At 37.8% G+C, this 25,585-nt stretch overlaps 1 protein-coding gene and 1 long non-coding RNA gene across 8 annotated transcripts in view; one reads left to right on the forward strand and one right to left on the reverse strand.

The window, feature by feature from the left end:
• Positions 1–15,173, reverse strand: part of LOC145464996 (uncharacterized) — a 52,455-nt gene extending 37,282 nt beyond the window's left edge. Inside the window, exons 1-5 of one of the 3 annotated variants that reach the window (XR_014041489.1) lie at positions 12,299–15,173; positions 8,572–8,659; positions 7,762–7,908; positions 3,756–3,843; positions 2,669–2,709 (exon numbers count right to left, since the gene is read on the reverse strand). This is a non-coding gene — a long non-coding RNA (uncharacterized LOC145464996). Of the gene's footprint in view, positions 1–2,668; positions 2,710–3,755; positions 5,998–7,761; positions 7,909–8,571; positions 8,780–12,298 lie in introns of those variants that run through there. The other 2 variants (XR_014041487.1, XR_014041488.1) reach the window with 2 other exon arrangements.
• A 111-nt stretch (positions 15,174–15,284) lies between these two features.
• The window catches only part of LOC145464986 (uncharacterized), a 58,957-nt gene continuing 48,656 nt past the window's right edge, over positions 15,285–25,585 (forward strand). Inside the window, exons 1-7 of one of the 5 annotated variants that reach the window (XM_081448800.1) lie at positions 19,551–19,796; positions 20,077–20,122; positions 21,230–21,298; positions 21,401–21,525; positions 22,139–22,178; positions 23,760–23,878; positions 25,174–25,210. In XM_081448800.1, coding sequence (XP_081304926.1) covers positions 19,618–19,796; positions 20,077–20,122; positions 21,230–21,298; positions 21,401–21,525; positions 22,139–22,178; positions 23,760–23,878; positions 25,174–25,210 — 615 coding nt within the window. In that variant the 5' untranslated portion in view covers positions 19,551–19,617. Of the gene's footprint in view, positions 19,111–19,550; positions 19,797–20,076; positions 20,123–21,229; positions 21,299–21,400; positions 21,526–22,138; positions 25,211–25,585 lie in introns of those variants that run through there. The other 4 variants (XM_081448802.1, XM_081448803.1, XR_014041480.1 and 1 more) reach the window with 4 other exon arrangements.

The following is a 25,585-nucleotide window of genomic DNA, read 5'->3' on the forward strand; positions in this document are numbered from 1 at the left end:
GAATAGCGGCCGTCAATCCGAAACGAACACATTAAAGCAGAAAACGGAGGTGGCCCAGACGGCAGCTGAGTCCTGATTAAAATTCTTGTTATCTTTGATGTGAACTTTAAATAACAGCTTGTAATTCTGGAGCCTAAATTCATATCTTTTTGAATTGAAAATAAAACCTTTCACTGTCCGGCATGAAACTGCAATTTTTGTCTCGATCCTTTGGCGTGGTTTTAAATCGTTATAAATAATGACCTATCTGTGAATATTTCATTTGTGTACTTTTCTGATGCCCTTTGCTCTGTGATCCATTTTGTCTGTAATGTGTTTAAAGTTACTATCCAATCGTTACTTTTTAGCTATCAGACAACTAGTTAATTTCTTGTGAATTATAAATAGACGGCTATTTCTGTCCTGTCACCTGATAAGGGGGATCAGAAATTCTGAATCCTTTTAAGAATTATAGGTAGATGACCGTTTTGTTCTGATAAGTTATGCACTGGGGGATCAGAATTTTTGAATCCCTTTAAGTCATGTGGGATCAGAAATTCTGAATTGTTGTAGAATTATAAATCGACAGCTCTTTCTATCATGTTAGCAGATTTGGTGGGGGAGGGGATCAGAAATTCGCAATAGTTTTAGAACCATGAACAGATAGCCGTTTTTGTCCCGTGAAGTGATGGGGATCAGAAATTCTGAATGCATTTAGAATTATAAGTAGATGACTGTTTTGCTCTGACGGGTTGTGGACTGGGGATCAGTTTTTTGAATCTATTAAAGTCTTGGGGGATCAGAAATTCTGAATCCTTTTAGAATCATAGATAGATGACCGTTTTATTCTGATAAGTTGTGGGCCGGGAGATCAGAAAATCTGAATCTCTCAAAAAAGGAAAGCGCGATGGATGTACGATCTTTTTTACATTAAATTGTACATTGGATGTATTGTCCCTGGCGGACTCAACTGAACACTTCTTTTTCTCCTTCCAATAAGCCAAAACCTTTCGGAAACACAAACTTTTTCGGCATCAAATACCAGTACCCTTCGGAATTGTTCCAAATTGGAATGCCACATTTTAGTTTGGAAGGCGTTTTATACTAAAAACAATTACATTATTCGCTCTTGATTTCTATGCGTGATAGCTGACTCGGGCTGCGCCATCGTCTACTATCGCCGATAGAAATCTCGAGCTCATAATCTAATTGTTTAATACAAACACGAGTGGATATTTGGGAGAACGAGAAATGCGGTGGCAACAAGAGCCTTCAGGAGAGTGTTTCCACAGCTTTTTCGAGTTCTTCCAAACTTTCACGAGTGTTTCTTTAACTAGATAGAAACACGGAAACCTGTTTTCCATTTCGTTTGGAAAATTCTGCAACGACAAAAAAAAAAAAAAAAAAATCTCGTTTACTTTGATCATCAAAATGTTAATTCTCTTTGCTTGCGTCATCATTACGTCAACAGCTCGTGCTAGTTCTGTGTTTTTATCAAGTTATAGAAACACGATTTTAGACCAATAAGCGCGTGTATTTTCACTGGGCTATTTTCTGGATGTCTATAGTGTGGTGTTCCCAGTAAGTGCTATCGTGCTTTATGTCATTGCACAATTTTGAACAATACACAACCTTTTACCGCATGAAAGTACGAATGGTCACACAACATGTAGTCGTCAATAGACCTAAAAGGTAGAATCTCACTGAGAACTTTGGAAGAGAATGGGCTATATGTCGAAATTAAATTCATGTTAAATTGTCAAGATCTCTTGCAAATCTATCGACGACTCTGTTTGTTTGTTTGTGGTTATCGGTATTTCACGGTATTTGCTCGAGACAAAATTATTGGTTTAGGTTTCACAATGGCAGTCACGCATGAAGTTGCTCCGGACGCTCTAGTATATTTTGATCAAGAATATGAGAAACTTTCTACATCAAACAGCAATTTTGCGGTTCTTGTGAGTAAACTCAGCTATCTGGATACGAAAGATCAATTTAAATGGTTTGGAAACTTTAAAGAACTTATTTGTCTTATCAAGATTCTTCTTGAAGCCAACGATGCCGGCAAATTCTCAGAAGACCAGACCCACAAGATGCTCACTTTTAGAGTTGGTGATATAACTGTGAACTGGTATTCGACTACCAACACGCTACAAACCCAAGGCTCCGGTTTTGCATCATTGTGAACAAAGCTGATAAAATTTTGTTCCTCAAAAGATGAACTGCTCGCCCTACAAGTTATATTTTCTCTACTGCGCTACATAGACTGAAGGGCATCTAATTAGCCTGCTAAATTTTTTCCCTCTTCCATTTCTCCTCTTACTTGTCTACTTTATATTTATCTTTGTAATTTTAGAATGGAATAAATAAATAAAATGAAATGAAATGAAACATAGACTAAACCAAGGTCACCAAACAGGGACTCGGAGAGACTGGGTAACGGTTTCCTGAAATATTACCTAACGCAGATAAATAACTAGTTTACCAACAGGGCAGTAAATGCGAAGGCTTCCTATGAAGTACTAAGGACCATAACTTCTTAAAATTATACAGGTCTTATCCATAAAAAGCACACTAAAATACTTCCTGCAAGTAGGATATTCCGCTATAAATGTGACAGACACAGCACCTTGAACCTTAACAAAATAAGTCAAAGGAACTATTTTTTTTTGTAGTCTACACGACATACCTCTTCAGAAATCACCTCTTCAATGATGTTCTTGTCAAGGTCTGAAGAAATGAAAAAAATTGAGATTATTAAATGAACAATATGAAAAAACTTGTCACTTAAATTCGAAAATTAGAGCACCACACACAAAGGAAATGTTTAAAAAGAAGGTAGAGGAGAACAAGGACAGGCATACAATCAATTCTTATTTTTAGGACATTCAATGAGATTACTACCAATCTCATTCTTTACAAAGACTTTACATAGGGCACAAATCCAACCAAGTTTTAGAAAAATCGAGACCCGAGTGATGACGCAGTGAACCAGAAAAATATCGGTAATCAAATCATTCGGGATAAACAGATAGTGAAACTAACAAAAGGGAAACAGACATAAAATGCTTGTAAGTAGACTATAGGGCAAAATATGGTTTGATTTAATTGTTTTATTCAACTACTCAATGAATCAACATAAGTTTGGAATATTTTGAAGGCACAAGTAAACAAATACGTAAGAATAAAAACAAAAGGAGAGAGAAACGACGCTTGGCTCGCACTTCCTTTGTAACCAAATCGTTTAACTTTTAAGGATCACTACTCGCCATTGAGAAGTTCAACTGTGTATGTGTCATGTTATCTCCGTCCATAAAGAGAACAGCCAATTAGATTTTAATCTGTGTGACATGCCATACAGTATCAAATGCATACGAATTCTTGACTTTGTTCCAGTATTCCGTTAATAGGTTCGGTAAAATTCAATCAATTCAATTTTAATTTAAACTCTCACAAACACTAATTTTACAGAAGAGTCAGGAAAAAATAAATACGTATAAATATAAACAAATTACATATAGAAGTTGATGAATAGCAGTAATGAAATAATTTACAATTGCGATTAAAAAATAAAGTGTCAGAAATCGTCAGCTTCATAAACTAAAATCAGTCGGGGTTGAAATCGTGACTCAGTCTGAAAGTACTCGCTCAAAAGCTCTCCCATATACTAAAATCACGTACAGTACAAACTTAAGGCATTGCATAGTTCACAAACTTAGATAATGAGCTACTATTCAGATCAATCAATCAGCCAATCAATCGTGTTATCAACTCACTTATTAGTGGGCCAGCAAATCTCACCGTCTGCAACTGACCGTCGCTTGCGGCTCTCGATTCAAAGATACTTCGAGAAAGCCGTCAAACCTATTGACCAACAGGAATGGAGTAATGAACGAAGACTCCGTACATATCTCTTGGCACATTTATTATTTCTTGAAATATGAGGTAATTTTGGTTTCTATGACGTAGTTTCAGTTTCCGTACCTTTTTTCAAAATCTGACAACAGGAAGCCAAAAATGGGCCAAATTGTAGACAATTTGGAGTGATGGGTCACGCAGTCGGGTGTTTGTAGCAAAGCTATTGTAGCAAAGCCACCCCATCAAACTCAGTACATGTACGCGTGCATCATAATCCAATAATGAACGCTTATGCCGTAAGCAACTTCAACTTGGTTTCGCCTTGAATGCTTTTAGCAGTGCATCATCGAGTTATGATGCACTTGGGAACTCTGGAGAGCACTCAAGAAGCTAGAGTTGCTTTCGGTTGTGTCACGAGCAACTCTTATGAATACCTGGTGCTCTCCAAACTTTCCGCGTGTATCATAAATCGATAACTGAATACACCCTTATTAGGCATGAGTTAATTGTTAAATGACATTCAATGCTGTCACAGATCTGACTTTACACCCGGCTTATTGTTGAACGTGAAGTTTCGAAACTAAACAGTACTCAAAAGTAGCAACTCTCCAAAAGTATTGATAACGATTTTACAATTATTAGAAATAACGAAAGTAGCTACTTTCCGAGATTAACGACGGTGCGAAAGTAGCGTTTTAAGACGTCACCACAGGCGGCCCGGACGTTGAATACGATGAATACGTGACATTATGCTGTTGGCGATTGCGTTACAATTTTAGCCGTTTATAAGACAATGTATAAGAATGCTTCGAAAATTACTCTAAACGCTACGTGTAGAAAATAATTCGAATAAAATGGCTTACCTTGTGTTTTTTTTTTTTGCATTGCGTTATTTTGATGTCTCTGGGTTCCTGGAGGTGGTTTAGAGCCATTTAGGCGAGTTTCACTTTCTGGCGGTTTGCTTTAATGTCTCCGTTACTCTCTGGGTTCCTGGAGGTGGTTTAGAGCCATTTAGCCGAGTTTTACTTTCTGGCGGTTTGCTTTAATGTCTCTGGTACTCTCTGGGTTCCTGGAGGTGGTTTAGAGCCATTTAGGCGAGTTTTACTTTCTGGCGGTTTGCTTTAATGGCTCTAAACCACCTCCAGGAACCCAGAGAAATCAAAATAACGCAATGCAAACATAAGGTAAGGCATTTCATTCAAATTATTTCCTACACGTAGCATTTAGAGTAATTTTCGAAGCATTCTCATACACTGTCTTATAAACGGCTAAAATTGTACCGCAATCGCCAACAGCATAATGTCACGTATTAATCGTATTCAACGTCTGGGCCGTCTGTGACGTCACGAAACAATGGAAATACAAATACAACAAGGTGTAACGGGCTGGCAAGCAGATGTTTGTATAAGATGTCCCTTATTCCGAAGTCAATACATTACTCTATTCTGATCGCCTCCACAAGATTCTACATTTCGTTACCACATAGTTCAAAATATCAGCCATGGGGCCTATATATGGTGGCGTCTTAGCTACCTGTATAATGCAACCATGCAAAAATTATCAACAGGAAAGAGATGTGAAACGTTCAATCTTTTTCTTATCAGTTGAAACGGATGTTAGAGGGTCGTCAATTTCATAATTTCAATGGCATGTTCTCTTATTGGACATTCTTTGGGGTATAACGCTTTTCAGTAGCTTTAGGCCGTTACAATGATCAAATTAGTCGTGTCAATCAAGAAGTCCAATATCGAAGCGTGCAATTGCTGTATTCTTGACAATTATGTAAGCCTCACAAACTGACACAACAGAGTTTACAGGAGTAATATGATAGCAGATGCCACTCAGGGGAGTGGGAACTGTCAACTAAACGGCATTTAATCAAGCTTTTTTGGTGCTCTACAAAGGACGTCCTGTGTCCCTTGAACTGAATACATCATTGGAGACCAAAGTGCTTTGTCTGCGAGGGTTTCCGGTTTTAAGCTGGGTGGGTCCAGTAAAGTGAGGTGCAATAATGTCACGCTATTTCAGATGTAATCCTGTTACGTGGAAACTGCTTACAAAATAAGACGAAGCCTCCAAGCAATGGTTTGTAACTGTCGGAAAATAAAAACAAGGCTAGAAAGATGAACGGCAGGCAAAATGTGACCAGATTAAAAAGAACATCACAGGAAATAAGTTCCATTGATGTGTATGATATTGTGGTTTATTATACTCGTAAATCATCTATGTTTGTCGTGTGGCTGCTATGTAATCGTGAATGTCCAGTGTCGTGTTCAAGTTTACAATTCTTAATTAAAGACGACAAAGGACAATGACCAAAATAGCGTGACCAAAAAAGCGTGACCAAGCCTCCAAAACTGCTAATTAATCATTCGTTCATTCCGATTGGCTGGCTGCACCTGGGATACTAAGTCAACTTTTCAAATAAACTGAACTATTTCCAGTCTGGGAAGATTGACGAAAACAGGTCCCGTTTCAAGTACGTGCTGTAAACTAAATGAAGAAAACTTGTTTTAGTTTTTCCAGTTATAGTATATGAGGGTTGCAAATGCCTGTTTAAAAGACTGATTACAAACTGTTACCCTTACATAAAACTCAATGAAGCAGGATATGTAATATCAAAGAATGACATTGACAGTTTTGTCTGTCAAAAGTGTATGTTGTGTTAAATAAGAAATTATATGGCTGGTAGCTGGGCCAAAAATATAATGGACTGTAAAATGTTGGAATTCACACTCAAAATCCTTCAAGTAACCAACTATATATAAAGACACTGTTATTTCGTCATTCATAATGTCCCCCAACCACGACTTAGTTTAGTTAATCATTGTTATTAAATAAAACAACTGATTATTCCACGTGGGAGACGTCGTTTAAATCTGATGACTCAGCTGCTCCAAGTGACCCTTGATCTTTCCTATTATGTGTAATTTATATTGGCCACTAATAGAGTAAGTTGGTGATTAACTGATAATTATTACTGAATATTTTCCTGAACATTCAAAAGAACAAGTCTAATCGGGTAATCAGAACTTCTATCGCATTCTTAGCAACGAGGAACGACTATTAATATTTGGTTTTTTGACTAAGTTTTCCAAATCTTACTGGACTTTCTTTAAGTACTGATTACAACACCGAAGATAATGGAAATCTTGCAGGAAAAAGATGGTCGTTATTGTGGTCAAAATTATTTCATAATAGCTTGTGTAACATTATACAAGGGGGCAAACCAAGACAGTCTACAGACACGCAGCGAGACTGAAAATGCTGTGAAAAAAAATTAGTTTTCACCAAAACCTTTGCAATAAACTGTACACAGGTAGCTACCCAATGGCACTACAGGCGTACCTCAATACTCAGTCAGTAGGTGACAACCGCAATCTCAACGAGAGCATAACTATGCAAAAATAATGACCCACAGCTTCAATGTTTGCTTTGCTAACTGATGTCGAAGAATGAATCCGGTTGTAGTCCAAGAAGACAAGAAAAATACATGCAAGAAGCAAATTTTATCAGCTGTAAAGACATGAAATCAGTGAAGCTTAACATCAAATAAAGCAGCAGAGGACTACTCGATGCCATATTTTGATGTTAAAGCGTAAGCTAAATGTATTTTATCCAACATAACACGTTCAATCCTGTATGATACACTGAATTATAAAAACAGGGAGTTACTAATCTTAAATTTAAAATTTAGTTGTTACTTCTATCCTAAACGTTCACTTCTGAAGATGCATTTAGAAACATACGAAACGTTAAGTTAAATGATATAGATTAACTTTTGTTTTCCAACAATGCGTTCTATTATCGTGTTTATCATCGCAGTTTGTGTGGTATATTTCTTGATAATTTTAAAATCCCGCACAATAGATCAGGAGACACTTGCCACTAACCGTTGAAATAAATAGTTTTTATTGTATTTACCTGCATGTATATACGTCTCCATCTCATCATGACATCAATCATGTGCAACTTCTTTGACCAAAACTCGGAGGAGTTAGGAGGCAAGCGGGTAATAAAATTCTCGTTAACCTCTCTCGTTACGTTCAGCAAGGATTTTAACTTTCATTGCTGGTGAAGGCAGAAATAAATAAAAAAAAAAAAAATAAATTGCTGGTCAATTTTGGCAGGGCAGCGTTTCTGTGACTTTTCTAAAAATGATACATCACCTCATGTTCATGGCGTGTTGAATGTTAGCGAGTCGAGTCGAGTCGTGAAGCTAGTTGAATGGATGTCCCGCCATCCCTCGCGGCGCGGGCACCACGTGGTTAGTATCACAAAACCGGTCTTAGAAATTAGAAAAAAGCTTTCATTGCTATAAACTACGAGTAGTCCTTCTTTCGCATAGTCCGTCGAGCAACACGCGAAAGAAAAGTTCGAGAAAAACATAGCCGCTGGAGATCCTGGGGGCTTGTCAACCCCAGGATCTCGCGCGGCCATTTTTTCCTTCGCGTCTCGCTCGAAGGACTAAGCGAAAGAGGGACTACTTGTAGTCTATCATTGCTGGGAATACGACACATATTTCGCATTGTGAGAAATCCAAACGAATTTGCCAAACCAACCGCTTTCTTCCCGTCGAACCTAGAAGTTGGCTTTACAATAAAGGTCACGTAACTCAGTTATAGCACGATATCACGTTCCCAAACGTGACTGCGGCCCCGCGGCTGAATAAAGAGCCGCGTTTTGCTAACTACGACGAAAAGTTAACGCAAAAGATACGAAGACACATCTTACCAAGTCTTGTAGAAAGGTTCTTTGTGGCCATAAACTCTTTGTTAAGCACTTCCAGACATTCTTCAGTCACCTCAAGATAAAGGTATGCCTGTCATACAGAACGAAAGATTTCCACAAGTAGGCAAATAATATGATACACCGTAATGGCATGAATTTCCGGCGCTACATTTACCAATTGTAGTACTGAGATAAAGAAAGTCAATAAACAATAAAGAGTATACACCCTGCATCTTGAAAAGTTTTGTAAACTTTTTTCACGTGCTCACAGTCAATACGGTCGACCATATCTTCTGTCAGCCGGCACGAATAATTGTGGTAAGCCTCAAGAAAACAATGGCAAAAAAAGAGCAGTACAAAGCTAGGGAGTCCAGACTGTCAAAGCTGAAGGAAACAAAGATAAAACAAAGAAACTGCAAACATATTTCAGATTTTATCGCGACTAAAGGACACAACAACTCTTAGAGCTCCAGTTATTGTTCTCTCTAGCGGAACACCGCAAGTAAGTGCTCAGACTACACCTTAAGTTATCGACAACTAAAATATATCTGTACGCCAGATGAGTAGTCGAAAACAAAACGCTTAATTTTTAGTTATCGACAACTAAGCAGTGTCCCTTTTCGAAAAGGAAAACTGCTTTTCTTGTCGACAAAGTACAACGTTTTTGACCATTTTTCCCCGTGTGTGGGAGTCACTGGTTTAGTTGTCGACAACTGTCGAAACTGCGTTGTCAGTGGACAGGGGTTTGAGCATCCCGTTGTATTGTGTTTCCAGCATGCGTAGTCAACTTTAGTTCCCAAGGTCTCGCTGATATCGACAACTAACACTCCGACGTGTAGAGCGCTCGCAGCGGACACAATTAGCTACAATTAGTTGTCGAGGGCCCTAAGCAAATCACTCAGTGGGCACATATAGGGCAGGTCCATAGTTACAACTCATTACCTGAACACACAGTGGGCGATGTTCATTCTATCAGATTGACCAGCCTGCAAACATTTCCGGTCGGAACGAACCGTTCCAGTTCCATTTTTGGCACAATGAAAAGCACATAACAACAACTCTTTCAACGTTCTGTTGGTCTGTATTGGCTGTTTTCTATTTACAACGAATTTCCGGAAATTCCGATTAGGATGCAAATGGAGCACGACTTTTAGGCTTATTCCACTGGGAATTTTTCGGAGAAATGGGCTTGTGAACTTTTGAAGAAGTAGCCCTGTTTTCCCTTTGGAATCTTTCATTACGGAAACTTTTGTTTCCTTTACAGCCAGCTTTCTTGTCTTTCCCACAAGTTTCAAGCCTTTTATGTTAATATCAGCCTTTCGACAACAATGGCGGCTTCTGCTGATCGTCTTTCTTGTGGTTATTCGGGTCTATACGAATGCTCCGTTTGCCATGCACTAGCGCCACATCTTCAAATCCTTTTGAATCACGACTGTGTCATGTAGTATTTAAACGGTAGGTGGAATTTAGCGGGAAAAAAAAAAGACAAACGAAAAAAAAACTATCCGTTTTTCCTTGAACTTTCCCTGAGTGTTTCCCGCGTCATTTATCAAGGTCTTTCTGTTATCATCGTTTTCATAGCCAACATTTCAAGTGGGGCCATTTCAGCCCTCTGTGTTGTCCACAAGACTCGTTTCACCTTGCCCACCTGTTGTAACCTCAGAAAACTACGAGGAGTCGATTTTAATCGTTCAAGGCTTTCTTACAAGCCTTGAACGATGGAAAGATTCACTCCTCATTACAACGTGGACTGCTCAAAATCACTGGCAAGGAATGAAGATGGAATCGAATGGAACGCGTTTTCCCACGACAGGCATTTCTCACCAAAATTGTCCGAATTTCGCAAACGTAAAACAACCGTTTTCTCTATTAACGCAAAGTACATAAATTTTCCTGGGCCTTCAGTGAGCACCTGCCTCTCAAACTGTCTAATCTTAAAACAATTGATAACTATTTGTCGGTTAAATTAAATTTGTGGAAGCAGTTTGACTTTCATCCTGGGCCATCAGATTCCAACTTTCTCCAGATATTACATGTTGTATCGTTAGGATTGGCGGTGACAGTTTTTCTAGAGTAACGTCGCGCACAAGAAGTGATCATATGTCGTGGTCCCGGCAAAAGCTAAGAGCTATTGTTTTATTCTGGTTTTCTAGACAGGTGTATATATGACCACTAGACGAAAAATATGTGTTTGCTGTTCAAGTGGTGATATTGTTGGTTTCGCGACTTATTACAGATCACTGTGGCGGGGGGTCTACTAAATCTTTGTTTGTCCTTCTCGAGTCAGGGAAAGTCGTAAGTCGTCAGGCTTGTCAAATTGTGTATAGTAACTTTCGGTACATGGGAACGCCCTATTGCAATTTGAGAACAACTAAATATGTGGGTAGTTTAAAATGGTTGGCGGTTCCGTTTTGGGTTAACCATTTTTCTTTTTTGGGGCGGGGGGAGGGAGCGTGATCGTTAGCTCCTCCTCTTTTTCCTTACTCAGACAGTTCTTGAAAGTCGTTGTCAAAGACGAAAGACACAGCGAGCAAGAAGAGATATCTAACGTTATTCGGTTACTCAAGAGAGGAAGTCGAATTCTTCTAATTCCCTACATTCTTTTCTTTCAATATGTTATAACTCTGTCAGTAGAGTTAATTAATGACGTGATCACACTCTAAACAGAGCACTGACAATGACGACCGTGCGGAAGTCTCGCGTACGCTAAAACAATGCATACACCGTCATGGTTGTTCCAAAACCACATATCGAGAAGGGTCTTCTCATGACTGATTTCCCTCAAACTAAGCTCGATAGAGAGATAAATGCTCCTTTTCTCTAGACGAGCACGGTGACCCCCACTTTTTATTTCGTAATATCAATGAGAACAGTATCATCAATAACTGAGAAAAAAATTAGCAGAAATCTATGGCTACTTTTTTGGGAAATGAAATAAATACTACAGAGAGAGACATAACGGGCCCAACAGCGCATGTCCAAATTATGTTTCCTTTAAAGGATACAAAAATGCAGGGTATTTAAAGACATTTTCTCTGGGACGTAGATGAATAAACAATCAAAGAAAGTCAAACTCTGTGTGATAACACGCTACACTGAAAAATAACCGAGCTTATTTGTTGCTCACGGAGATTACCAAAAGTCACCTAAATAACCGTATTTGTCAGCATTGTGGCGTGAAAACAAGCACAGTGACCCCCTCTTTTTATTACGTTTTTAATATCTCCTTGTCCTGTAACAGCAGCATACCAAGTTTCATCGGAAATCTATGGCGGGTTCTCTTACTAGGGAATCATCTTAACTACTCGCCCATTTTCTCTCTCGTTTTTCGCCCTGCTTAGCAACCAAGCGTCAGAAACAGGCTATGATACCGCGGCTATCAGGTCAAACTTTCATCGAGGTTGGGGAGGAGAGGAAACATGCGGTTTGACGAACGTTGTAAAGAAGCGGTTCCAATTTTTAAAACAAAACAGCAGATGCTCTTGATGTAATTTTTTTTTGTAAACAACAAAACCGCTCTCACTATAAACTGCAATGTTCATACTACTAATCAAATTTTATCATATCGCTTTATATATACGAATGTTTAAAGGTGAAAATATAACACAATTATTGTGCTAAACATGTCGCCGGAAAAGCTTTTCGTCAATGTGATCAGTCATTAAAGAAGACATTTTCATGAGATGTGAAAACAACATAGGCAAAAACATAGGCAAAAAGGCAAACTTACATACGCACTCTTTACAATGATAGGGCTACTTGAACAGACGGAACCCAAAAGCCCCGTCCCGAACCCCTTAGACCCCCGCTATTCCCCGCTCACTCAAGCAGCTCCTAAGAACGAATATATCAATATCATTAGTGCAGTAAACAAACGTTCGACGTTGGAATTAATGAGTAGTTTCATCTTGAAGACTTTGAATTTTAAACAGGTCAAACGTCCTAGTTCACTTAGTGGTTTCGACGCGTGGACATTGTACCAGAAAAGCAAACAAAAATTCTTCATCCTTAGGCAACGAAATGGAATTCTATTTAACGAATAAGAGCTCGAGATTTCTATCGTGTGATAGTTAAGAGAGCGCACCCGTGTCAACTATCACGTATAGAAATCGAGAGCGAATAATCTATAAATCATTTTAGTATAAATCTACTAGTTGTTCAAAACTTCATCTAAATCCTCTCACATATTCAGTAGTTCCATAGCGATTACGTCGTTGTCAAGGTGCCAAAAGGACAGACAATATTCAGTGTCCAGTGAACTTACTAATTTAATACCGAACAAATCCGCAATTACACAGCTTACTGACACATGACATATGGGGTCAGGTTTTTGTTTAAGCTTCTGTTCCTTCAGACGCTTCAATCACGAGCTCAATTCAAGATTGATAAAGGTAAATGTTGAGAATGGCTGATTTCCAATTAAAAAAACAGTTTGTTATGTCAATAATTATGTCAAGAAAAACATCAAAACTCAACGCAGAGATGGAAAAGGAAAACGAAATGACATCGATCAATCCAAAAACACTTATTCAAATAAACCTCTACGAAACCACAGCACAAATGATAATGCACTATATTACCCAAAACGCCTGAAGCTTTCAACCAAAAAATAATTAATGCGTTCATTCATTCACAGCCGCTTCGATCCTTGGCTTCAAATTGAAAGTCAACTGAATGTTCATTAACAATCCAACCGCAGTCCAATCAACAAACGATATTCGAATGGATACTAAAATTGGATGATTACAATATTCAGTTGAGCCAAGAATCAAAGCGGCCCTAGATTAATGAACGTATGAATCATTCTTAGGCGGAACACTTTAAATGTTAGTTCTCATCTGAAAGATTGAAAACCTTCACAACGTAAACGTTCTCTCGCCACCGTATTTGTAATCTTACGTAAACACCGTCGAGCTCACGCGATTCACGAAGCGATAGAATAACAGCTAAGGTGAGGTCTTAAGAATAAAGAACTACTGCTGAAATACGTGTACACGTGTTGTATCGTCTCAACAGGAAACCAGCCAGGGTCAAAATACCAAACGGTTGAGCGATAAGTCATTGTCATTCAAATAAGTTGACGGCAACTTTTGAGTACTTTCGACCAATTTAACAATTCACGGATTATAAGTACTGCCCAAGAGTGCGCAAGTTTATTACACTTGTTGCAAGTCATCGAAAAGCTAGCATCACAAGGTGAGGTTACTTCTCAACAGATTACATTTTTAGGTTACAAACTGTGTTCATTCACAAACTTAAGGTCGGCACACACGAGGGGACTAGTCCCTGCAACTAGTCCCCTGAAGAGTTTACACGAAGGAACTTGTCGCAGGGACTTGTCCCACGAACAGGTTACACGAAGCGTTTTGAGGAACAAGTCGCAAGGACTTGTCCTAAAAATTCAAACCAGTTTGAATTCGTGGGATTAGTCGCAGGGACCAAAGTTTGGGCCCTGCGACTACATTTTGTGGCAAAAATGGCTAGTTCGCACGATGAGACTTGTCCCCGCGACTTGTTGCAGGGACTAGTCGCAGGGACTAGTCCCCTCGTGTGTGCCGACCTTTAAAAGTTCGAACCACGTTAATAAACACTTAGATAGTAAGTAAAGTACGTATGTAAGTAAAACTTTATTTAGCCTCGTTGGTCCAGTCAGCATCATGGCTGGTATCCAGAGGGACCCTGGTAATAAATATTACAATGATAAAAAGACAGGAAGCTAGGAAAATACGGTATATATGCTAAAAATGCTAAAAAAAAATCGAAAGCTCAGAAGAAGGCGACTTTGCTTTTTAAATTTTTGTTGGTACCGAATTAAAAAGCACTGAACCTGAAAATCTAAAAGTACACTTACCGAAGCTAAGTTTTGGTTTTGGTAAGTGAAGGTCACTTTTCCGACGAGTGTTGTAGCTGTGTACATTACAGTTCCTTATAAACTAATTACATAAATACTGAGGTACCAAAGCATGTGAACATTTAGAAACTTTAGGAGTAAACGTATTACGTAAAAAAGTCCATTTGCGCGAGGATATCTCCGGATGAAACAGGCAATCGCACGCGTTCGGTCTCAGAGCCATCTTTACTTTTCGAAAACGTAAGGTGAATCTGAATTTCTTCCTTAGAATTTTGAAAAAAACTTTTAATTTGGCCATCACTCACTAATAAGGAGTCCCCTAGGTTTTTTCATGAGAGTTATAAGCACTCTAAGCCACAATTAAGGAACTTTTATACAAGTTACACTATTTCTATGGTAACCTTTCTTGTTCGCCAAGATTGGGCATCGATGTAGCATCAGCTGTAAAACAGTGGTTGTTTTGATCCACCAAAGTATAAGGCGTGCATGCATGAAACCGTTTCCAGCCAACTTTTGAGTTAAAATAGTGCCGACAAGCACAAACAGAATCCTGCATCACTACACTACGGTTGAACCTCTCCTAAACGGCCACCATGGGGAAGGGGGAAAGTGACCATCGCGGAGAGATCGCCGTTATGGTGAGAATGGGGTGTAATAGGAGAAGTATTAGTTTTACTAATTCTATGTTAAATAGTTTTGTGCTGTAAATAATTACCATGTAAAGTTTTGGTGAAGGATTTTAATAAGCCCAATAAAATTGTGATTTATTTATTTATTTATTATTACTATTATTAATATTATTATTATTATTATTATTACTATTATTATTATTGTTATTGGTAGTAGTAGTAGTAATAATAATTGGACCGAGTGGAGTACAATTCATGGAGTAATCGTGCAAGTAATTTCAAAATCGCACGAGTGCGAAGCGCGAGGCCGATATGAAATTACAAGCACGATTACTCCCTGAATTGTACGACACGAGGTCCAATTACTAATCAATCGTATCTATAACAAATTTCGGAATTAAAAATGTCTTTTGAGAACTTCTTTTGAGCGAAAACGTTTGTAGCGCGTTTTATAAGTTCTGAAAACTACAGGAAACATTGCAAAGAAAGTCATTAAAACGCGCGTAATTGACTTGCGAATCACGTGGGTATCCAATTGCATGTGTCCAATTACAAAAAGTTCAACTTGGATACCTGTAATTGGACACCCACGTGATCGCGCGTCGATTACGTAGCAAATAGGCGCGCGGAGAACCAATCACGATCGAGAATTTTGTTATAGATACGATTATTATTATTATTATTATTATTATTATTATTATTATTATTATACATTTGTTTCGTCCTTAAAAATGCTTACTAAAGGATGTGAATACGTAACACGATCAAAGCATGTCAGTAAATCATACCCCAAGACAACCAAAGCATATATGTAAAACTGACCCAACACAGGTCAAAAATCAAAATATGGCAGATAAATTACTTGGTCATTGCAATAATAATAGTATTTTTAAAAAGAGTGTCAAACTCTAAGCATTCAAAAGTGACCGAAAGGCGGCTAAACACAAGTGCAGGATGCATTCAGAGAGACCTTGTGTGGTTGAGATCTGTGGATTATGATTATCAATGTCAATTTCGCGAAGTTTGATACATAAGCAAGGTGAGCGACGTAAAAAAGATTACTAGGTAACGCTATGAAGTGTTTTAAGCTTTCATCGAGGTTGGGGAGGAGAGGATACATGCAGATCTACGAACGTTGTATAAAATAGGTTCTACGTTTTAAAGCAAAACAGTAGATGCTCTTGATGTAATTTTGTTTTGTAAACAACAAAACCGCTCTCACTATAAACAGCAATGTAATTTAGCGTGTTATTCATACCACTAATCAAATTTTATCATATCGCTTTACATATACGAACGCTGTCAAGTCGAAAATATAACACAATTATTGCGCTAAAAATGTCGCCGGAAAAGCTTCACGCCAATATGATCCGTCACAAGATAAGACGTTATCACGTGATGTGAAAACAACATAGGCAAAAACATAGGCAACAAGGTAAACTTACATACGATGGGGCCAATTGTACAGACGGAACCCAAAAGCCCCGTCCCAAACCCCTTACACCCCTACTATTACCCGCTAACTCCAGCAGCCCCGCTGAACGAATATATCAATATCATTAGTTCAGTAAACAAACGTTCGCTGTCATAATTAATGAGTAGTTTCATTTTGAATTTTAAACACGTCAAACGTCCTAATTACTTAGTGGTTTCGAAGCGTGAACACCAAAAATTCCTTATCCTTAGGCAACGAAATGGAATTCTATTTAACAAATAAGAGTCCGAGATTTCTATCGTGCGATAGTTTAAGAGGGTGTACCCGTGTCAGCTATCACGCATAGAAATAGAGAGCGAATAATCTATTAATTGTTTTAGTATAAATCTACTAGTTGTTCAAAACTTCATCTAAATCCTCTTCACCGACACTTTGAAAACGTAAAGAAGCAGTCGCCATTTGGTTAACAACCGCACACTACTGGGCTACTCTCTATGTACAACAGAATAAATGTGAGTAACATAGCCAATTAGAGAACGGCGTTCGTAATAGGACGCTAGCAGATTTATACTAATATTCAGTAGTTCCATAGCGATTACGTCGTTTTCAAGGTGCCAAAGAAACAGACGATATTCAGTGTCCATTAAACTTACTAATTTAACACCAAACAAATCCGCATTCAATTACGCAGCTCATTGGCGCATAACATATGACACATATGGGGCCAGGTATTTGTTAAGCTTCTGTTCCTTCAGACGCTTCAATCACGAGCTCAACTCAAGATTGATAAAGGTAAATGTTGAGAATGGCTGATTTCCAATTAAAAAAAGTTTGCTATGTCAATAAAAACATCAAAACTTAACAAAAGAGATGGAAAAGGGAAAGGAAATGACAATCTATCCGTCAATCCAAAAAAAAAAACACTAATCCAAATAAACCTCTACGAAGCTAGACCACAAATGTTAATTAATGCACTATATTACCCAAAACGCCGGAAGCTTTCAACCTAAAAAATGATTAATGCGTTCATTAATCCACAGCCGCTTCAGCCTTTCGCTTAAAATTTAAAGTCAACTGAATGTTCAGTAATAACCCAACCATAGCCCAACCAACATTCGATATTCGAATGGACACTAAAATTGGATGATTACAATATTCAATTGACTTTTTTTGAAATAAAAGCTAAGGATCGAAGCGGTTCTGGATTATTGAACGCCTGAATCATTTTTTAGGCGGAACACTTCAAGCATTTGACTGTAAATATTAGTTCCCATCTGGAAGATTGAAAACTTTCACAACGCAAACGTTCTCCGGCCACCGTATTTGTAATCTTACGTAAACACCGTCGACATCACGCGATTTATGAAGCGACAGAATAATAGCTAAGGTGGGGTCTCAAGAATAAAAGACTGCCACTAAAATAACGTGCACATGCAATGCATCTCAACAGGAAACCAGCCAGGGTCAAAGAACCAAACGGTTGAGCGATACATTACTGTCATTCAAATAAGTTGTCGGTATCTTTTAAGTACTTTCGACCGATTGAACAATTCACGAATTATAAGTACTGCCTGAGGTAACTTTTTGTGACGTGCAAAATAAGCGTGGGTGGCATGAGTAGACGTTAATCGGCACAAAACCTTAACTGGCATTCAGGATACTTCACACCAGTGACAGCAGAGGGCGTAAAAAGATCCTAAAAATCCGGTTTTGGTAAATACACCAATGCCTGGACTGGAACTGAGACAACCTTGCAATCCTTCGTAAAGACGCTTCCCTAGGCTTCACATATGTCTGTTACAACTATGCAACTGTACGAGAAACTCCAGTGACGTTTTGGTCAAGTTCCAGGAGGAAACAAAGCAATTAGGAGCAGCATCAACGATTTTAAGATGATCAGGATGCGTTGGGAGCAAGGAATACTGGCACACTTCATGAATTCAAACAAGACAGGACAGGGCAGCATTCAGTTTTTATATCCGTCAGATATTGAAACTGCGATAATTTCACGACGAGTCAAAAACACTCGAGATGACATAGCGTTTTCAAAAGAGTTAAGACAGTCAAGGATCTGTAACAAGTTTATTCACTACGCACTGAACCATCATGCAAAGCAGTCCGAAGGCGGAATATTAATTTGCGATGGAAAGATCAGCACAAACATAGAACATAGGAACAGGGTCGGGAACTACTGATTCTCGGGGTCACCCCTGTCGCCTCCTTCCCACCCCCTCCCCCCCACTTAGATCTCTAAGTGGAAACCTAAACCCTAATGAAAACAGAATCGAGGCTGTCGTGTGGTGCGTGTAAGGGACCTACCGTGGTTGGATTTGACGGTGCCGGTGGTGGTTATACGAAAAAGGGAGGTTTTTCAGGATACGGAAGCTGTAAAGCAGGTATAAAGAGCACTGATTTTGCATCACATACATCCTAATATTTAAATCTTCGCGGTAAAGGGTAGTTTCGAGTGGAGTTATCGGCTACCCGACGTCGTTCGTCATGTTCTCCTCTTCCTAGTCCCTATAAGAATGTACACTTGTCTCTCAATTTGATAGGTTTGAGGGAAGCCTATAGAAAAGATGAACAAACCTCGACAGGCAGCAAGTGGACAAGAAGAAATTTGTGAGGTGAGTCTCTTTCTGCAAAACAAACATCACATCTCGTTGCCGTCGCAGACTGAAATAAAATAAAAAATATATATACGCAAATTATTTTCACGAACGAATGAAATCAACACAGAATTCAAAACTCTCTTTTAATTTGCTTGTTTGGTTGCATATCTTACTCTCTATTTTACTAGGAATAGGGCTTTTCATGACCATGCGACTAGAAGAAGTAACGACCTGCACCCACCAAAGACTAAACACAATATGGGAAAGAGAACTTTTAAGTACGAGGAAAAATCCGTTTTAACGCTTTACCCGCCTGTATTAAGATGCCCCTTCCTTGAGTAATTTTAAAAAATTGATAATTAAGCATTTTTATTTGTAATTTTTATTCTTTGGAAATCTATAACCTTTTATTATATTTGTACATTTTGGCCTTTTGATGTTCTTTAGTTTTTTTTTTGTTTTTTTTTCCATTGTTTATATCTTTATTTCCCATAGCCCATATGGATACAGCCTCGTTGCTGAATGGGCTACCCTGGTAAAATAAAGTTACTAACTTACTTACGTTACTATTCTCATCTTCAGCAAAGTGTTAGTCAAGAAACAAGCTTCCAACTTCACAGAACTCTATGTGAACTTCAACGTTTACTTATAAAACACCTCGGCTTGACTTGTCAAGGGCAAATGAGATCTCGGGTCGCAAGGTATGTGTAGCATAGTTTTGCACTTTCTCTCATTGTGGCAAAGAAGCTCTTAGTGACAAAACAATGTCCTAATAGGCTCGTCTTTAAAAAATTACAACCTGTTTGTTTGCAGTAGTACTTTATTGACGTCTTAACATGATTCATTAAGTAGTTCCAGATCTCTTGAAGACACATTGAAGTGAATACTTCCACAGTCAACACTGACTAAGTTCTGCATCGCACCTGCGTCATGTAAGAGTGCAACAGCGTTTGAACTAATATATCTTTGTCCTTTTCATAGTCCTATTCAGGAAGAGCAAAATGAAAGATCGAGAAGCTTCAACTGGGTATGTGTGTTTTACGTCAATTTAATTGCGTATAGTAAATGCGCTTCTTTTGGGGCACTTGCTCAGTCGCTAGAATGACAGACCATTGAGTGATATTTAGAAATTCTTCAGTAAGGGGAGAGATTTAAAACCTGTCAATAAGAGTCTAACCTGTCAAATCTAAACGCACTACATGATGCAAGTGCTACCACTCAATCGCAAAGTAAAATGCTCAGAAAGCACAGACAAAAAGGAAATAGAGGACAAATACATCCAAAGGAGTGGAGGTAGTAGCCTATACGAGGCAATCCGAAGACCTAACCTTGTTGGCATGCAACCTCCAGCTTTGTAACCATAGCTAACTGTACGAACAGCTCCAACTACCCATGGAAACTTAGTATGAAAACAGGCACTGAGAATAAAAAGCTACCCAAGAACAATACTTAATGTCAAACAACATTTGTTGGTGTTAAATTCAAAGCTCTTTCATCCAATTATTAAAATTGGAAACAAGGACATCCCCTGTGAATAGACGTATCAAGTATTAACAAGAAATTTCATTCTTTATGAGTAAAAGTCTAAAGGTCGGAGAGTTGAGATCTCCAAAAAATGATCTTTTATAACCATGCAGGTTGGCTAGGCTAAAATGCCAAGGTGAGGGACAAAATGGATTTTGAACTGAGGTCCGCATATCACGACAACCAGTGTAAACCAATGATCTCTCAGAACCAAGATTGATACTGACACATTTGAGTGAAAATAGTACTATCCAAGTGGGGACAAGACAATCTGTAGCAAAACAGCTTAGAGAAGTCGACCACATGAAGGGCTAGCAGCCTCAGGTGGTTGACAATGTAAGGCATGGGAAATGACGGGCGAGGGGAGGAGTCAAGTAATTTTTTAGACCTCCATCCTTCGTATTACCATCCACACTGACTGTGCATGCCCTTCAGTTCAGCAACTTTGCTTCAATTGCACAGGACAAGATTAAATCAATAGGGGCTTTCCTTTTCGACATCACAGCTACTGCACACATACATAAATTAACCCTCTAAGTGCATCATATCGCCATACACTGTTTTATATTTACAACTGCAAGGTTAACGTTGTTCTATGTGATTGTTGTAGGAATGTCCAGGAGAAGCAGAATATGAAACTGTCCGTGGAATTCGGAAACAACAAAAGCAACTGTTGCAAGTAGGTATTCAGCAGCTAAAACTGTTAACCTTTGGCAACAATTTCAGGTCAGCCAATAAGTGAAAACAACTTTGTCTGCTGCTGTTTTCATTTCTTCTGCAGCAAGAACACCGTGAAGGCAAAGATACCTCTCTGAGAAAGCTTCTCCTGGATCTTTTACGTTCCCTCTGGAGATATCTTCTATTTAAATCTACAGGCGAGGAAAACGAGCAACTGAACTCCCCTAGGTAATTTAGAGTATTTATAAACTTAGATATTCTTGCAGGGGCAAACCTTTGCAAAACGTTACCAAATCATCTGGTATTTGACCTCCCCCCCCCCCCCCTTTTTAGAAAACGTACCCAATGATATCAGAATAGCAGTTGATAGTGTTATCTTTGTTTGAGCAATGATTTTTGATATGTCCACAATCAAAATCAAATTATTACAAGCCTGATTTAACTACTGTCCTGCCATATTTAAAGATGTGGAAAGGCAACCCCTCTCATGCAGCCACAACCTCTCATGAAGACACTTTCATCCAGATTTATGTGCATGATAATATTTCAACACTTATCATGTTAGCCTATGCATGATGACACTGTAACTATATGTGCAAACTTATTTCACTGCAGCCTTTTAAAGAAACCCACAATTCCCTTGTTCCATTATAGCGCACTTGGAATGTCCATTAATTCGAATATCTCCTTATGAAAGACACTTATTTTGGGCTGAAGAAAACATTAAGTCAATCATTTTCTTATTTTTATGAATCCTTATATACTATCACAATTTTGCGGCCTAAAGGTGGTTGCATTAATAAATGGATTTCACTACACATATTGTCCTCTTTTCATGCAGATGCAGTCGTTTTCATCATGAATGGAGAGAATTCCAACAAGTTAGTACAGCTAACATTAATTAGCAATACAAAATCATGTTGTGTAGTCTGACTGCTTAACTGGTTAAGTAGAGATTGGTAGTTACAGATTATAATGCAATAGCACACACACACAAAAAATAATAATAAATTTAATAAATTTAAAATTTTTAAATTTGTAATAAATTCAAAAGAAATAGGAAAAGGAGGAATGATCATGATAATTAAGATAAAGAGTAAACTTATTTCCAATCTGATCCTCAATCAGCTTGAACCTGACATGTACTAATTACATAATATAGAGGTTTGCAAAAAGCACGAGTTAGTGTGGCCAGGTCTTTATACCACTAAATTGCTCAGAATTCAAACTCCATAGCAACCATTGCTAAATCTTGCTTCATCTGTCTGATGGCAATGTCTGTTTGATTATAACAGTAAAAACCATCCAACCAATCAAGACCTCGTCCCTTAATCCATTCTACTGCCTATCGTCTAAACTTACGGGCTGTGTGTAAATGCCACATTAGAACAATAGAAGACTTGCTAGGCGTATCCAGGAGAATCTCTGTTTACTACATAGCATCACAGTACTACGTGATAACTGGTTTTATAACATTAGTAAGTATGGATTCTAACAAAAGGGGTTTGGCAAACATATTTTGTTATCATAAGGCAAGAAATACTTAATTTCTATTCTTGATTAGCAAAATTGAACTGTTTAAATTCTCCAAAAGGTGAACTTATTGCTTAAAACCAATTAGTGTAAATAGCTAATATTTCTCTACCACTCTCTGAAATTAATTTCCCTCCTTAACTTATGTAACGTTTTGATCAACTGCTTCAATAAATGCTTGTCCTTCATTCTTTAAATACTGGTAAATGAAATTTTCTTAACAAAAGATGTCACCTGTTATATTTAACTAACAAGACCCTATTTACCTTGTAGGGAAGAAGATACCATGATGATACCTAATAATTAATTTGTGGGATAACGATTTTAAATTGCGGTTATCATTGCTGTTGTTACAATACAAGGTTAACGTAGTAAATCCAAAAATGCTCTCAATTAATATCAATAATGTAGTATTAAAAATTGTAATACTTAAAGCTAATGCATAGACCCCCCCCTTTCTTTTTTTTTTTGTATTTGTATATTTTTTTCTTGTTCTGTGTAGTTACTTAGCTGTCACGTTTTCTTTTTCTTTTATGTATGAGAAAAGTTATTGAACATTGTAAAACTTCAACAGTGCATGTAAGTGTAATGTACGTGTGTTTTAGGTGTATTAATAAAGTGCTTCATTAAAAAAAAAATCATTGCTGTTAAGTCATCGCTTTTTTGCAATTGGTAAAGCTTGTCTACGTGGATAACATTTGCTGATAATAACTGATAATAATTAACAATTGATGTTATCATATTTGGCTCAAAATATGAGATGCTCAACGTATAATAAATAAGATATTATCATGACCGAAAAAAAATTATATCTGTAATTAATTATTTTGTTAGATAATCTAGGGGCAGAGGCAGTGTCTCTACTTTTAAGTAGAGCAGCATATGCATGAAAACTAATTTATATGAAGATTTTTCTTTTTCCCGCAAAGTTGCAACAAAATGATAATCTCGACAGAGGCAACACTTTCAAGCAACATCTTAGAATGCTAATAAGTTACCTGACGGATTTGACAGCCGGGTGGAGAACAGACACAAGCCAAGCCACAAGGTATTTTATAGAGAGGTCCCTTCCAGGTGTGGAGGAGACAAGTTCCTCACAGACCCTTTTTTGAAAAGCGAATATTTAGAGATAACTTCTGCATAATGTTCCTTAACAATCTTCTGTCCTTTCAAGATAAAACATTAATAAAAAGTGCTTAAATATCCGTGTCCCCAGGTGCACCTAAATACAATGGGAGAATAAGAATTTTGGCAATTATTTTTGTGATATGGTAACACTAGTTTAATTATACATGTAATTGTTTGTAAAAGCAATATTAATGATAATACTGCTATAACATCTATTTTTCTTTTTCATGCTTCTAAAAAATTTTGGTTTGGGAGAAGAGTGCGTAGAACTTGCCTGGAGTTATTTCAAACTTATGTAACTTAACAAGTACTTCCAGAGGTAACCTAATGACCAAACGTAGGGACGCCTCTCAAAATTGATTGGAAAACGTGTTGGTGTGTCGATGTTTTGCTCATATGACATGACATTTCCATGGTAACCATGTTTTGAAAGGTTGCTACAACCATTTTAAGTTTTGCCGGTTTTATGCAAGAAATTAATGATTTGTTCAAGCATCTTGCGATTTTTTAAAACCAATGTTGACACCGTTCTGTCATATTTGAAAACTTCGAAAACCAGACATATGGCAGATTCAAGTGAAAGATGATTTTTAATATTGTGATAATAGTCTTTTGTTTTCCCTTCATAATTTATCAGTTGCAATAAAATTATATTTCAGGTACCAAGCTCAAAGAAATTCCTTAAACTAAATTGTCTTAACTCAAATGCATTTGACGGCAATAGGCTCTCAGTCCAAAAATTATTTCCTTTCAAAGCAAATAAATTGAATGACTAGGATCCTTTTCGATACCAAATCAGGGATTTTGTCTTTGTTTTGATTTATATTTGGAGAATTTTCAGCTTCTTGAAGCTAAAACAGCATTTTGCTAGGTAGGTTACCACTTGTAACAAGGTCAAAACGTAGCCGTCCTCATAGTTGATCAGGGGAAACCTAGGTCCTATGTTAGTTAAACGACTCAAACGCTAGGGTTACCCTGTCCTTACTTGCAAATGAATCCCCTGTAAAAAGAACAAAAATTAATGTGTGTGCTATATGTAGGGTTAGCCTACTTCCTTGTAAACAGGGCTTACTATGTTGGTACTTATAGTGCACCAACATAGTGCAGCATAGTGCAACACAGTGCATAGCACACCAACATAGTGCAACATAGTGCTCTTAAATTTTCAATTCTTATTTCCGATTTATTGACTGCATGGCATCTTCTCGTTTGCAGATACATTGAAGAAATAAATTCTGGAGAAGTCCACCCAGTAAGTTCATTTTTACTGATCAGTTATGTATAAACTTGCAACACTAATACATTAGTGCTAATGAAATAATCTTATCTAGTGTCCATTCTGAATGATAATGGCAATAAAGCCAACTCTAACAGGTAATGATGAAACCAACACTGGGAAAATAATATTGGAAAGGTCACTTAGAAAGTATAAGATGAGCCTGTTATCAATTTCAGAACACAATATTCATATCTAGACAATAGGTGCAGATGGATAATGAACAGCAATATACATAGCACACTTATATTTTTACATAGCTATTGAAAGCTCAGCCAGGGATCCCATACTGAACAAAGCACAGACAAAACAGTAATTTTCTTATTTGATATCTTAACAGCTTACGAAAAA

This window comes from Orbicella franksi, chromosome 13 (assembly GCF_964199315.1).
Source record: "Orbicella franksi chromosome 13, jaOrbFran1.1, whole genome shotgun sequence".
NCBI lineage: Eukaryota > Metazoa > Cnidaria > Anthozoa > Scleractinia > Merulinidae > Orbicella > Orbicella franksi.